Source organism: Cyprinus carpio, chromosome B23 (genome assembly GCF_018340385.1).
Source record: "Cyprinus carpio isolate SPL01 chromosome B23, ASM1834038v1, whole genome shotgun sequence".
Classification (NCBI taxonomy): Eukaryota; Metazoa; Chordata; class Actinopteri; order Cypriniformes; family Cyprinidae; genus Cyprinus; species Cyprinus carpio.
The window spans coordinates 11,112,057-11,126,700 of record NC_056619.1 but is presented as its reverse complement, the minus strand read 5'-3'; the positions used below and the strand labels follow the sequence as shown (position 1 = coordinate 11,126,700).

Here is a 14,644-nt window from a genome sequence, read left to right as displayed (position 1 = left end):
ATATCCCACTCCCTTCCAAATTTATAATGCATTGTTTAAGTTTTTCTCTTTCTTCTCTGAATTTCCTGCATTTAATTAATATGTGCTCTACATTTTCTTTGCAATTACAAACCTCACATTTGTTTGTTTATTTTATTCATAAAAAATAATGCCAGGTAGTCATTTTTATTATTATTATTTTTTTTTTTTATTAAAAAATGTACTTCATTTTTTACAAGTTTAGAGCCTTTTTTTGCTAATTTATCAGCTTCTTCATTGCCTACTATACCTATGTGTGCTGGTATCCAAAATAATAATAATAATATCTACTCACAGTTTTTCCAAATTTGACAACGCTGTATATATTTCTATTAAAATGTCATCTCTGGTTGATTCACTAGTAATAATACTCTTCAGTGCTGCTGCTGAGTCTGATCAGAACACCTCTCTGTCAGGTTTGACTTCCTCCACAGTTTAATGTCATCTCTGGTTGATTCTTTTTTTTTAGTTTTGTTTTTGTATATTGTTTTTCTGTGTTTTTTTTTTTACTTTGTTGTATATTTTTTTTCTGTATTGTATTTTGAATCATTACTTGGATCTTTAGAACCACAGACATAATAAATACTAGTATGCATTTATAAGTATTTTAATTATCTGAAGCTTCTTCTTCTTTTATGTTTGATGGTGGTTGGCAAACCAGCTTAAGGTGCATTTCCGCCGCCTACTGGGATGGAGTGGGAGGCCTCGATGAATTATATACTATAATAAACAAATAAACTAAATTCTTTTAATCAAGTCTGTATCTCTCAAATATTTTAGAAGAAAATACTAAACCCTTAACTGTTTCTGTGCATTCTGAAATATATTCTTAACTGAAATGTCGTTGATTTCCATATCGCTATATATAGTGTCATTTCTGTCCTGAACCCTGGTAATTTTTTACCCTGATAATTATTATTATACAATGCAATAACTAAAGTTTTTAATCTAAGTTACATTTACTATAAGAAGTTGTTATTATTTAGATATTCTGATATTTTTAGTGTTTAAAAGCTACTAAACGAGTTACTAACTGGTACCAAATTAAAACGACTTTTATTTTGAAACGCAAAGACAGACGGGTATTTTGGATGGACAGTCGCGGCAAAGTCTTCCAGTGTGTATGTAGACCTTTAGTCCTATTTCACAACATTAAGAAGAGAAGTAAGGAATAGCAGTATGTGTTAAGTGTTAACATAAGTGTCGTGTGTGGAGGAATGGCCGCTTTGAGAAGGCCGCTTTCGCTTCGTTTACAGCAGCATCCGTTTCCTCTGTTTCAAGTTTTCGCGGTAAATTGCTGAGGAGCTGATGCGCACACTAACGCATTCTCAAAATAGTCTTATCTTCCAAGTGTCACTGTTGAATTGTAGACATACCTGATGTAAAGACGTCTTCATTTGAGAGGCCGTCGTTCAAATAGAGAACATCTTTTCGGTTTGTTACTTTTCCTTTCAGCGTTTGTTGTGGTCTGCGGGTTAACATTTTCATAATTCCCACACACGACACACTGATTTACAATAACGTTAGCTATACAGCGCTAATTAATGTAAGGTCAAAGTGCAAAAGCGTGATCTGAACAGATGTCCAACGTTATATCTTAGCTGAACGTTAGTGAGAAGCACAACAATCAAAATGCGTGCTGTTTTAACGATCTGACATCATCCCGCGCTTTCTCCTGTCATCCAGAGAATACTCATAATTTAAAAAATAATGGTTACGTTAATCTTTAATTTAAAATTAAAAAATTAAATTTAAAATTACTCTTAACCGGCTTACTAACATTAGTTTATCGATGTCGTTATTAAATAACCACTTAAATAGATGGGATTAAATATGTGTTTGTGATTTCAGGGAGATTTTACACGTCTTCGTTTTAGAAAACAGATCATATTTTGCAGACTAACATTTCATACAATTTCTCTGCAGGCTATGGAAAAATGTTGGTGGATGTAAATATTGGAGAATCTCAGTGAGCTGCTGGATTGTCTTGGTGACGTACAGTCAAGTGGAGCTCACCTGCTCAGGTATTTTTATTTCCCAGCCAGTCAAAACACTTTGAATTGGTTATACCGGTCGTGTTGTCACCGATGTCAGATTATTTGTGTGAAGTTGGTTATGAAAGTTAAAACATGAAACGTGTCTCTTTTTTTAATCTTTAATATAAAAGTCTACATGGTGTGTTTTTCCAGGTTCAGTCTGATGTGATTCCCCTTTGAATGTGTTTATATAATTAAGACACTTTTGATTTATATTTTTATTATATTATTGATTTATAATGCAGTGTTTTGTAATGCAGTGATCGGTATAATTTTTTAACCCCTGTATTTGTACCTCTTTTTATAGGAACTGGAACAGACATTGTTGGTGAATGGTGACATCCTGAAAACATTAGATTTGTGTGTGTTCGCAGAGCTTGAAATGCGTAGGTGTTTACTTTGATTGTATTTGTTGATTAAGCATATTGATGTGTGTGTTCGCAGAGCTTGAAATGCGTAGGTAAACAATTGATTAAGCATATTGAAAAATGAAATATGGTCGCTGGTCTTGTAAACTTAATGCTATTTTTATGACTGTTTGTCATTCTTTTAATTATAGCTAAGAAGAGGAGACGTTCATCGAGGCTCAAACAGCCAAAGTTTTCAAACCAGAACATGAAAAATACTAAAAAGAAATCGGATCATTCTTTCTCCTGCAATCCAGCCACAATGTGTTTCATCAGAAAGTATGGCTCACCTGATGCTGGACCAAGCTTTGCCAGTGGCAAGGATAGTCTGGTATTAGGACAGAAATACTGGGAAGACATTGCAGCTTTCTGCAGTCAGACTCCATACTGCCTTTATTTATACCATGGAGTGGAGCTTGCGGACAAGGAGGCCAGTGTGGTCTTGTTGGGCTTTTTTGACAAAGTTGCTGGAGAAACCAAGATCAGATTGCTTGATGTTCTTCATCCAGAGGAAGAGACTGCTGATGCCATCTGTACCTGCATCGTGGAGATGCTGAAGAAGTTTAGAATACCTCTAATGAACATGGCAATATTTTATTCAAATTTCCCAGATCATGAAGGTCTTCACTCAGGTCTGAAGTTGCTGAAACCAGAGATCGTGTCTTTATGTGGACTTACGGATATGGCAGGACGAGTGTGTCACAGTGGAGTTGAGAAAATGGAGATTTCTGGCCCGATTGTGAACCTTATCACAGAGATCTACAAGCACTTTCCATCTTTTCCAGATTCTCTACAAACTTTGCTTGAAGATGTCGATTGTTCGAGCTTCAGTAATATCCTGACGTCCCAATGCTCTCTCTTCTGGAGAATCATCCAGAAAATGACTTTAGCTTGGTCAGACCTTCTGAAATACTTTGGATCTCTGGATGCAGATGAAAAAGTGATCTGCTGTCTTCTTAGTGATCCCAAAATAAGACTCAACGTCCTCTTTCTTAGCCACACTCTGCAACCGCTTTGTGATTTTCAGGAGAATGTTGACCGAGGTGTCAGCGTGACACAGCTCCTCCAAGATGCTTCTCAATTAGTGAGATTCTACACAGCATGTTTCCTCAGACCTAAAACAGCAGAACTTTTCCATAGGAGAGGGAAGACCTCGCTTATACAGGAAACAGTGGGACATTTACCTAGAGGAGAGGTTGAAGTTGGCAAACAGGTTGCTGATTTTCTTCTGCAGCGCTCTGAAGAGTTGACGGACTATTTGGAGACATTCCACAGTTCAATCATCTCCTTCTACACGACTGTGACTGTTAAGATTGTTGAAGGTTTACCCTTCTCAGATGCCACCATGAGAGACTTGTCATTAGTGTTGAGTCCAGGAAAAAAGCTTGAAGTGACTGGCAAAATAGTTCAAGATTTAGGTGTCTGTTTTGGGGTTTGCTCAAGCCCTGAGAATGTCAGCTTACTCACAGATGAGTTTTTGGAGTATCAGTTCCTTGATGGAGGTGACACACACCCAGCCGACCAGTCAATGGAGGAGTACTGGAAGACTGAGCTGAGGATTATGGGAAGGACATCAAGTTTTGGGAAATTAATCGTTAGCTTGTTGGCTTTGCCCAGGACATTGAAAAAAGAGATCAATTTTGAACAGGTGAGTCACTGAAGTATGAAGCTTGAGAAACCAAAATATAATTTATCAGATATCTGTGTGACAAATTTTGATTTCTCCAACCACTTTTAATGTAAAGAGTTTATGAAAACGTATTTAGTTTTATTAGTTTTGGGGAATGTGATGTTATGTGTAGTGTGTTATAGAACTTTTTTTTGTGAGAATATGTTTTTGTTTTTTTTAATGCTTGTAAAATTAACTTCTTCAGAACCTTTAATTCAAGTACATTCAGTTGTGTTTGCAGAGGCAAGAATTTTCTCTGGCTTACAAAAATGAGTGGATAAAAAAAGCCTACTTATGAAAGTATGCAAATTCATATCTGTGTACCAGAATATTGTGAGCTTGAGCTATTTTGACATGGACCAGTAAGGAACTAAGTAGCAGTGACCTAGCAAATGGATAGCAGCATGCTATCAATCACCCAGACCACGTTACCTACATAGTAATGAACAAGCTTTACATAAACAAACATCTAAAAGTTTGGTTTTTGTATTTGTGTGTGGCGGTCTGTATCTCAGGTGTTCCCACAAACTGATTTGGATCTCAGTGAGAGGAAAATGGAGGACTTGGAGGAGAAGGACATGGCTAAGGATGATGTCACAGACAGCAGCTCATATAAAAGTGCTCCATCACATCTCAGCCCAGAGACTCAAGGGAGCATCACATGTGGTAATGACGCACAGGTTGTTGTAGCGACCTTTAAAGCTGAAAGACATGTTAGATCTTTGGAACTTGACAACAAGGTTGTTAAAATGCTATCGAGGAACTGATCTCTATCAAATACGTTTGATTCTCAGATGGCATTGCCTTATGGGACGTGGAAAACATTGTGGCAATGGAAGTGGAGGATACTGTGCCAATCTCTTCTGATTCAGACCCAGAAAGTCAAAATGACACAAAAGGTTTTGTGCCCTGCTCAAATATACCAGCTAGTGGGATTTTATCTTTTCTGAAACTATGGGACGTGACATGTCTTTACCCGGTCTTTGTTACCAGGACATCAACCAAATGTGTCCATTGATGATGATGATGACGACAAATACAGCAGCAGTGATGACGATTGCAGCAGTAGTGACGATGATGTCATATGGACTGAGGTATATATGTAATTTTTATTAGCAGAAAAGGGTGTTGTATTGTTTCTGGATATCATGATTGACCACACACACGTTTTTCTCTACCAGAAAAGAAAAGGAATTATCTCGCATAACAAAGAGAAAAAAAACAATCCATACCAGGTAACGTTAACATTTTATAAAATTAAAGATGGTTTTTATTAGATTTGTGCATTGTAGTAAAATATTTCTGCACCTTAAATATCATGGTTAAAAAAAACAGACTGTGTCTAACAACAACTGTTTTTAGAGGGGTTACACAGTGGGTGAGATGGTTTGGGGGCCCATTGAGGGTTTTGGTCTTTGGCCTGGACTGGTTCAGAGCTGGGACAGCAAGACGCCTTGTGGCTCCATGTGTAAAGTGATTTTCTTTGGGAACAGGATGCTGTCAGAGGTACACATATGAGTATGCAGTCTTTTTTGTGAGCTTTTAGGTTTTGCTTTTATTTACTCAATAATAAAATCATGTGATGAATATTTTTCTGTTGTAGATCCAAGTAGATGACCTCCTGCCCTTTTATTCCTTTGCCAAGTGCTTCTGTTCTAATTCCTTCGCTACTGTAGCGACATATAAAGATGCAATCTTCAATTCTCTGCAGGTAATGCAAATTGTGTTTTGCTAGTACCATGTTTTTACCATCTTGGTGCAATTTAGTGTGACAGTGTTACAGTCTAGAAAACCAGATCTTGGAAGCAGTCCCAGCATTTTGCTGTAATTTCACAGATAAAATGTTTTTTGTTTACTCTTTCAAAAATTTTAGTTCCTAAAACCACTGAGACCTAATCATTTTCCATGCAGTTGCCTCACTAAGAAATGTTTTATACGTGTTATGGTCTAGGTGGCTTCCAGACGCAGTAGAATGTTTTTTTCTCCTGAGGCGGACTCTTTGGATGAGTTGTTCAGAGTCATGCTGGACTGGGCTTTTGGAGGTTTTAAGCCATCAGGTCCAGATGGACTTCGACCTCAATCAGAATACAATGGTATGCAACAGATTAGCAATGAAAGACACTCTTTGACCACAGTGCTGTATTTCAGTGCAAGGACTGTAGGATTAAACTTTTATGGTGTTTATCTTTTTTCCTTCCTTAGAACAGGCTTTTATGCCACGATCAGTGAATGGGAATGTTGGATCCTCTCCAAACTACAAAGACCATCGAGAAAAATTATTTAACTTAACTGTATCTCTGAATAAGCTCCCTGAATCCCTGGACCTGCACAAAGGCTCAATAAACCTTGGGAAAAAAGATGTTTACAGAAAATTCATGCATCCAAAATGGAATCAGAGATCTTCGCAGACTGTAAGGACTTGTCGAGAACAGAAACATACTTACAGGAATAAGCTTCTAACTCACTGTGAAAGTATGCAGGTTGAGTCCAGACAGAACAGCCAAAAAAGATGTATGTGCACCATTGATATTTATTAATGCATTGTTATGTAAATTTAAAAAACAACAGTTAACCTGCTGTTTATTTGAATGTTTTCACAGATCAAATGGTGCATACATTTCTGGAAAACAAGACAGACATTGAAGGTAAGAAGCCCTTTCATAAACATTGCAGTATCTATTGATAATGAGTGAAGTTCATCATAATTTCATTTCTCCTCACCTTCAGAGTTCTGCTTATCATGTGGAAGTACATTTGTTGACACCATCCACCCACTCTTCGAAGGCAGCCTGTGCTTAAAATGCAAGGTACAGTGAAATCGCACTGTTGTAGTTTCCAGTGATCCAGTCAGTGAATGTAGGATTGTCAAGTTTCTTACCTCCAAACAGACACCTGCTCTTGTTTAAAGGGTTAGGCACTTTCAGCTAGTAACAGTTGTATAAAACCATACCCAGCACTCTGCATAAAGCTAAAGTCCCTTTTAAGGCAAGTCAGTTCCCTCAGCAAGCTTTTCGGTGTGAGTACAGCTCCTATCTGAATCATAAAGGTCACTACTTTAGCTCAAAAAGCTAGTCAAACTAATGGTTATGTGCATGAATTAAGAGTTAACAAACAGGTGAATGCGTGTATGATTCTGATGTGAATAGCATTAAATAGGCAATAAACAATTGAAGTGGGACTTTACCCACCGCTGTGCTCTACAGTTTCTCCCATTAATTTTTCTTAGATCTCTGACAAAGATTTGTTTGTTCGTCAGTTTAATTTCGCAGAGACGCTGTACAGATATGATGAAGATGGCTATCAGTCGTACTGCACTGTTTGCTGTTCTGGCGTGGAGGTCATTCTGTGCGGCCATGACAGTTGTTGTCGGTGAGTTTGTTTGTGTTGATCACATAACAGTCTACAAAATAAATAAAAGGACTTGTTTTTGGTTTTTAAAACAAAGAATTATTATATATTTGAGATTTTGCACTATTTCTCTGCTCCTAATCAGATAAGTAAATTGAATCACGTTTATGCATGTTAAATGGTGCTGTGATGCAGGATAATTGCCAAATGGACTCAAGCCATAATAAAATTTGCAAGGGAAAAATATTAAATTAGAAATGCACAAAGTATAATCATTTTCACAAGTTTTGACCCCAATCTAATTTGGTCTCATTCTCTAGCTGCTACTGTGTGGACTGTCTGGATATCCTAGTGGGTAAAGGGACATTTAACAAGCTGAAAAATGTGGACCCATGGACCTGTTACCTGTGTGCACCTGAGAGCAGCTCTGGAGCTTTGAAGCCTAGGCATGACTGGAGCATCCGAGTGCAGGAATTCTTTGCCAACAACAGCGCCATGGAGTTTGTTAGTGCCTGTTTCATGTAGTTCATTTCATCATCTTGATAAAAATGTTGGATGATCTTCCTGATTTTTATTTGTATTGGTTCCAACACTGACATTTGTCCTCCTCAGGAGCCCCACCGTGTTTACCCATCAATCCCTGCTAACCAGCGACGTCCAATCAGAGTGCTTTCTTTATTTGATGGGATAGCCACAGGTAAAACTTGCCAAATTACTCATTCACTTGTACTGTAATACACACTTGTAATGTGTTCTTGTACTGGTTACATGGCTCTTACAAATACATTTTTATGTTTCAGGATACCTTGTTCTGAAGGATCTTGGCTTCAAAGTGGCAAAATATGTGTCCTCGGAAGTTGATGAAGAGTCTGTTACCATTTCCATGGTCAACCATGAAGGAAAAATCACTTACGTGAAAGATGTTAAGAACATTACGAAAAAGCATGTACGGTTACAAAATCATTTTTTCATCCTCTTGTTTGTTTTCTGTTATTAAAACATTTCTGTGCACATCACTCTCATTGAGTTTATTCTCTTTCATTGTTCAGATTGACAAATGGGGTCCGTTTGATCTTCTCATTGGAGGAAGTCCTTGTAATGACCTGTGCACGGCCAATCCTCACAGAAAGGGCTTGTTTGGTAAGGCACATCTGATGCATGTTGCACAAAAAAAAAAACACCTCCTTGATCTGGCAAAGTATAATCTGATTGCCTGTCTTTATTGGCAAAAAGGTTGGAAAACCTCATCTTCATGGAGCTGCATAAGCAAAAATTTGAATAATCAAATGAACACACAGCTCACACATCAGATATAAGAATTTTGTTGAATTACTGAGCAGACTCAACACTTGATCTCATGTTAAAACAGATAGCACAGTTTGTTGCATCTGAGATCCTCTTTTCTCTCTACAGAGGGCACAGGGCGACTGTTTTTCGAATATTATCGGCTTCTGAATATTTTGAAACCGAAGGAGGATGACCCTCAACCGTTCTTCTGGCTGTTTGAGAACGTGGTGTTAATGGAAAACAAGGTTAAAGCTGACATTTGCCGCTTTCTGGAAGTAAGTGTTCTTCATTATGTTGGATAAAGACTCAGCAATTCTAATACATTTAAAAAGCTTGTATGTTTAGTCTGTGAGATTTTTCTTGGGATCAGATTTTAAAAGAATGTTTAGCCTCCTGGTGTAGTAAGTGTGTGTGGTTCGTTTTTAGTGTAACCCTGTGCTCATTGACGCTGTGAAAGTGAGTCCAGCTAACAGAGCAAGATACTTCTGGGGGAACATACCTGGCATGAACAGGTGCGTCAGTCATTTCATATGACTGTCACATTGACATGTAAATTAAATCAAAGTGATTTTATGATCTCGTTTTATTCTGTTGTGACCAGACCAATCGTAGCATCTCAGAAAGATAAACTGAGTCTTCAGGAATGTCTGGACCCTGGCCGAACTGCAAAGGTTTTCTCATGAGCTTCTAACCAAAGATATGCAGTATATAATTTCAGTGACATCATTACATTTGATTGTGAGTGTTGACGGCATGTAATTTACCATTTTGCAGTATGAAAAAATTCGCACTATCACCACACGGCCAAACATACTAAAACCAGGCACTGATGACCGGCACTACCCCATCATTATGAATGGAGAAGCTGATAGTCTGTGGATCACTGAACTGGAGAAGTAACTTTTACTTTTTCTGCTATTTCAGTTTTGTCTTATCAGAATTAATTCCCAATTATGTTTGATTTATGCTGACTCTCACACTTGTCTTTGTCAGAATATTTGGATTTCCGAAGCATTACACAGATGTGAAAAATCTGGGGCGTATGCAGAGGCAGAGAGTATTGGGGAAGTCCTGGAGCGTCCCTGTCATAAGACATCTTCTAGCACCTCTGAAGGATTACTTTGCTTGTGACTAGCTCCCCTTGAAATGAACTGAAGTTTGTGCATTTCTGATCTTGTTCTTTATGAGTAAAAAGACAGTTTGTCACTTTTCATTGTTTTAGCTAAAATGAAGAAACCTGGTGAATGTGTGTAGTGCTCTGTGAAGTGCCAAGATAATAAATCCTGTTTAGCTTCGTCTTGATTTAAGAACTAAATTAATGTTGACCAGTGACTGAAATGAAGAGTTTTCATTAATTCAGGCTTTATTTAATTTTTCTTTGTTTGTTTGTTTAAGCTCCCTTGATAAGTTAGTACTTATTTAAAATAAGTGATGTGTCTATTTGTATCAAATGTTAAGAGAATAAAAATGTTCACCGCGGAACGTTTTTTTTTTTTTTTTTTTTTTTTTACTGAAATTTAAATGTCTGCAGCATTTTTGCTCAGAAGTCCTAGTTACTCTCACAATGCTGTTAATTTTATTGAAATCACCATGGGATTAATCATATTTTGGTTATAAAAATATAAAAAATATTTATTTGAGAGTCTTTACTGGGGCTTTAAATGAAACGAGCATGAGGACTTTTATTTTGAAATGTAATTGGTAGAAGCGTGTTCTGGATGGACAAACGCAGCCATGGCACATTCTTTGTTGTAAATAGTTAATTCTAAGTTTACGATGTTTAGAGTAAAAGTTAAAAGTAGTTGTATTTGTGAGCCGTTTACATAGTTAACATTAGACAGTTTATCCTTAAACTTGTTTCGTCAGGCTGTTAAGAAACTAGGTATCTATCATAATGTCCAAATTCGGTCAGTCAACACAATCTGAACACTTGTGTGTTTGTGGTTTGCTTTAAGAGTTCTTATGAAGGCATTTCATTTAGAAATCATGCTTTTGTTTATATTTCATCCCGTAACGTGGGTCATTATCAAAAAAATGTTGGCCTCTCGACATAAAATGTTAATACCAATATTTTAGAATAGAAACTGGTGGTAAGTATTTAACAATCATGGGATTATTACTAATCAAAGGGAAAATACGACTTTTTTTCTTGGTTTTGTTTTGGTTATTTGTATTTATTTCACCAAAAAAATATCATTCTCATAAAATATGCATTTTCTAAGATTATGACAAGCATCTCAAAATAATAATAAACAGGATTTTCAGCCTGTGACCCTTGGGAAAATATTTTTCTGGGAATTATTTATTTAATTTGTGTGTGTTTGGAAAAGTCATGTTTGTCACCATAAAAAAAAAAATTACCTATCAGCCAAAAACACAAGTTAATTTCCATACTAGTATAATTTGTGTACACGAAAAGCATTGTGTAGTTGAATCAATTTACAAGATGTTTACCTTTAAGTATTTTTAGGAAACAAATCCACGTTGAAAAAGGATTCGATCTCGATATTCCCTGAGGTGTTCTTTGCATGTATGCTGCCTAATCCCCACTAAAAACTGAATGGTATTTATTAATAATTATAGATACTTTTATGCCAGATTCTGGGAAACAACTTGTGACAACAGCAATGTCCACAATTAAATGTGTGGTAGTTGGAGATGGAGCCGTGGGTAAAACCTGCCTTTTGGTTTCATTTACAAACAAGTTTCCATCAGAACCAACAGTAAGGATTTTTTTTTAGATGAAGCATGAGTTGTGAGTTATCCCTTCCATGTGATTATATTGATTGGATTAAATATTAAAAAAAAAAAAAAAATCAGTGTAGTGTCAATTCAGTTGCTTTGTTTTACTTATGTTTTACTCTTTTTTTCTTCTTCTTCTTCTTCTTCTATTTCTCTCTCTCTCAGGTGTTTGATAACCAAGCTGTGACTGTAATGGTTGATGGTGAACTGTATATCATCAGATTATTTGATGCTGCAGGTATGATAACTATTCGTAAAGCATTGTCAACTTATCTTAAAAGTGTCTCAACATTTGGCACAAGAACTGATCCTGACAAATCTAAAAATATTTCAATATTTTGTAGGTCAGGATCAATTACGACCCTTATACTATCCCCAAACTGACGTCTTCTTAGTTTGTTCTCTGTCGTCCTTTGAAAATGTAAAAGAAAAGGTGAGTCTTTCAATGATCTTTCAGTCATGTGGAATAATGTGTCTGTTGCTAACAACGGTTTGTTTGTAATGCAGTGGGTGCCTGAGATAACTTATCACTCTCCGAAAAACCCCTTTCTGCTGGTTGGAACTCAGATTGACCTTCGAGATGATCCTATAACTATTGCAAGGCTTGCAAAAATCAAACAAAAGCCAGAAAAACTAGCCAGAGACTTAAAGGCAGTGAAATATTTTGAATGCTCTGCTCTAACGCAGGTGTGTATGCTTGTCACTGTGTTCAGTTTCTAAAGCCAAGTTTTAAATGTTTTTCTTTATTTGTATAACAAAGCAATTCACTTTCCCCCCCTTTGTTACAGAAAGGACTCAAGAATGTATTTGATGAGGCGATATTAGCAGCTCTAGAGCCCCCAGGGTCCCTGAAGACATGCAAATGTGTGGTTTTATGAACTGGACACAGAAGCATCAACAAAGACAAATCTGGTTGTAAATCAATAGGATTGTTTTATTTTTGTACAGGTTTTTATCAGGAAAGTAACAGTAGCTATTGCTCACCAGGTTTTTTTCCCTGTCATTTAACTTGGTACTCTTATGACATGATGAGATGATATTTGTGCAAATTTTACTATAGTGCCTTTAAGAGTTTAATGACACTTCACAACAAAGATATGCAGATATGGTAGGATAGAGCAGGGTATGTTGTGCCACTTTTTATTTAATTTGTTTAATAAGGAAGGAAAATTTTGAAGTAAATACTGTAATTTATGTGTGGATGTCTTTCATCAGCTTAATTTAGAAGACTTTACAGAGCCATATGAATATGTCTTGTCTCATGTTAGGGGTAAGTTGTGTTATGTCAAGTTGAGTCACCGGGAAATATCTGAGATATTTGTATTTCAAATAAAAGTATGACAAAATCTTCCTTTAAAAATATTTATATTATTTCAATGTGGTGATAAAAATACACATGGTTTTATACATTGGCACTTTACCAACAAGTATATACCTTTTTATATACCTAAGTATATAAATTTTTAGACTAGGATAAAGAGTGAAGAAAAATGATACAAATTTTTTTTCTCATGTTATTTCTCTAGTGCGTGCGGCTGAATAAGATCGGCCCAATTTAAATATTTGGTCACATTATGAAAATTAATTCAGGGGGCGATACGTCTTTCCCACTGCTACATTTTAGCTCACACCCCCAATACTTTAGTTTTATGCAATTCTTTCAAACAGTAGCAGTTCCATATAAGCAATTGTACATATTAAAATAAGCATTTAAAAATGATGACAATATGAATAGACATAAATTCATGTTAGAGGAACATGTGGCAGGTTCAACGCAAGTGATAAATGACAAAATTTACATTTTGGGGTGGAGTATCTCTTTAATGATGGCCCTCCTTATTAACACAAAACATGAATGACTCCATTTAAAGGGATAGTTCACCCTAAAAAGAAAATTCTGCCATTAATTACTCACCCTCATCACGTTCCAAAGACCTTTGTTCATCTTCAGAACACAAATAAACATATTTTTGATGAAATCCGAGAGCTTTCTGACCCTTCATAGACAGCAACGCAACTGACATGTTCAAGGCCCAAAAAAGGTAGTAAGGACTAGGGCTGGTCCGAATACCATTTTTTGAGCTTCGAAGCTTCGGTAGTAATCAGCACCGAATATTCGAAGCTTCGGAGGGAGGGGGCTGAACATATTCTTCTCTCTAAAACTGTGTCTACAGCGGACGTGAGCAGCGTGGCGCGACAAAATACAATAGAACCTTTTATGCTGTCTACACTGGATGCGGCGCGCACGGCTGATAAATTCCCGACAGTAAACTGCTGCTGCGTTCTATTCTTGACATACTGACACACATTTTAAATGATTTTCAACGTCTCTTTTGTCGCGTCCAGTGTAGACTAACGTCAGCTGTTGCGGAGTGGCATAACACGACAACTGTCCCATCCGGTGTAGACACGGTGTAATAAAGGCAGGAATCTCTGTGTCTGTCTGTTTGCTTTTTTATTTTGTCGAGAACTGTTCATCCAATCGACCTCACGTGTGGTGGGTGTGTTGCTGCGGACCCAATGGAGTGCAGTGTCGCATTTTGGTGCAATATGGACACGCGACACATTCATAATTAATACACTTTTAATAAAATACAGAACAGCGCGAGCCAGAAGCAAGCAGGGCTTATGCTCCGAGAACGGACACTGCACTAGTGATACAAAACACACAGGTCTGTTAAGAGCAATTCTTTTAATATAGACAAATTATTATTAGGCTGGGCTCTTGTAGGCTACGTTTTTTTTTTTTTTAATGACTGCCGTGTTCGCAAGTATTTTTTTTACACCAATACGCGTCCTACTTACAATTTAACTTGATGTGCTTTTGTGGTAGGCCAGTTTCAAATCGCATATTTGGCACACTGCCTTTGTCTTCTCCTCTTTTCTTTTCTGAGTTTGTATTGTAATTTATTTTTATGTGCTGGGGATGTCAGGTGTTCGAAAAAACAAAAAAGAATATTTGAATCTCAAAATTGAAAATCGAATGCCAACCCACCGAACGAATATTCGAATAATCGAATATTCTGGTCCAGCCCTAGTAAGGACATCATTAAAATAGTCTATGTGACATTAGTCATTCAACCGTAATGTTATGAAGCTATGAGAATACTTTTTGTGTGCAAAGAAAATAAAAATAA

At 36.8% G+C, this 14,644-nt stretch overlaps 2 protein-coding genes across 3 annotated transcripts; both read left to right on the top strand.

Annotated features, from left to right (window-relative positions):
* The first annotated feature begins 1,005 nt into the window (after positions 1-1,005).
* dnmt3bb.3 (DNA (cytosine-5-)-methyltransferase beta, duplicate b.3) lies at positions 1,006-10,233 on the top strand. The gene is made up of 24 exons (XM_042750823.1): positions 1,006-1,139; positions 1,945-2,042; positions 2,362-2,440; positions 2,614-4,109; positions 4,646-4,796; positions 4,925-5,029; positions 5,124-5,224; positions 5,312-5,365; positions 5,493-5,636; positions 5,734-5,841; positions 6,082-6,223; positions 6,333-6,641; positions 6,731-6,775; positions 6,858-6,937; positions 7,387-7,499; positions 7,799-7,982; positions 8,091-8,175; positions 8,279-8,424; positions 8,528-8,618; positions 8,892-9,040; positions 9,192-9,277; positions 9,367-9,436; positions 9,540-9,661; positions 9,759-10,233. Exons 3-24 carry the CDS (start codon positions 2,437-2,439, stop codon positions 9,898-9,900), a joined length of 3,927 nt encoding a protein of 1,308 aa, XP_042606757.1. The 5' UTR covers positions 1,006-1,139; positions 1,945-2,042; positions 2,362-2,436; the 3' UTR covers positions 9,901-10,233.
* Positions 10,234-10,354: 121 nt separating this feature from the next.
* On the top strand, positions 10,355-13,391 carry LOC109048662 (cell division control protein 42 homolog). Of its 2 annotated transcripts, none has more exons than XM_042750825.1 (6): positions 10,355-10,647; positions 11,364-11,488; positions 11,673-11,745; positions 11,852-11,940; positions 12,015-12,194; positions 12,296-13,391. In XM_042750825.1, the coding sequence occupies exons 2-6, from the start codon at positions 11,393-11,395 to the stop codon at positions 12,383-12,385; spliced, it is 528 nt and encodes a 175-aa protein (XP_042606759.1). In that variant the 5' UTR covers positions 10,355-10,647; positions 11,364-11,392; the 3' UTR covers positions 12,386-13,391. The 2 variants fall into 2 exon arrangements, with proteins under 2 accessions (XP_042606759.1, XP_042606758.1); XM_042750824.1 differs by having other exon boundaries at positions 11,349-11,488.
* Positions 13,392-14,644: the final 1,253 nt, after the last annotated feature.

What these genes read in the sequence shown, in the direction of transcription:
- dnmt3bb.3 (XM_042750823.1), top strand. An exon ending in AAAAAAACAATCCATACCAG is followed by an intron (nt 5,366 to 5,492) that starts GTAACGTTAACA and finishes AACTGTTTTTAG; the next exon opens with AGGGGTTACACAGTGGGTGA. An exon ending in ACCCTGGCCGAACTGCAAAG is followed by an intron (nt 9,437 to 9,539) that starts GTTTTCTCATGA and finishes ACCATTTTGCAG; the next exon opens with TATGAAAAAATTCGCACTAT.
- LOC109048662 (XM_042750824.1), top strand. Translation starts at nt 11,357, where the DNA reads ATGCCAGATTCTGGGAAACAACTTGTGACAACAGCAATGTCCACAATT. An exon ending in AGTTTCCATCAGAACCAACA is followed by an intron (nt 11,489 to 11,672) that starts GTAAGGATTTTT and finishes TCTCTCTCTCAG; the next exon opens with GTGTTTGATAACCAAGCTGT. An exon ending in TTGAAAATGTAAAAGAAAAG is followed by an intron (nt 11,941 to 12,014) that starts GTGAGTCTTTCA and finishes TTTGTAATGCAG; the next exon opens with TGGGTGCCTGAGATAACTTA.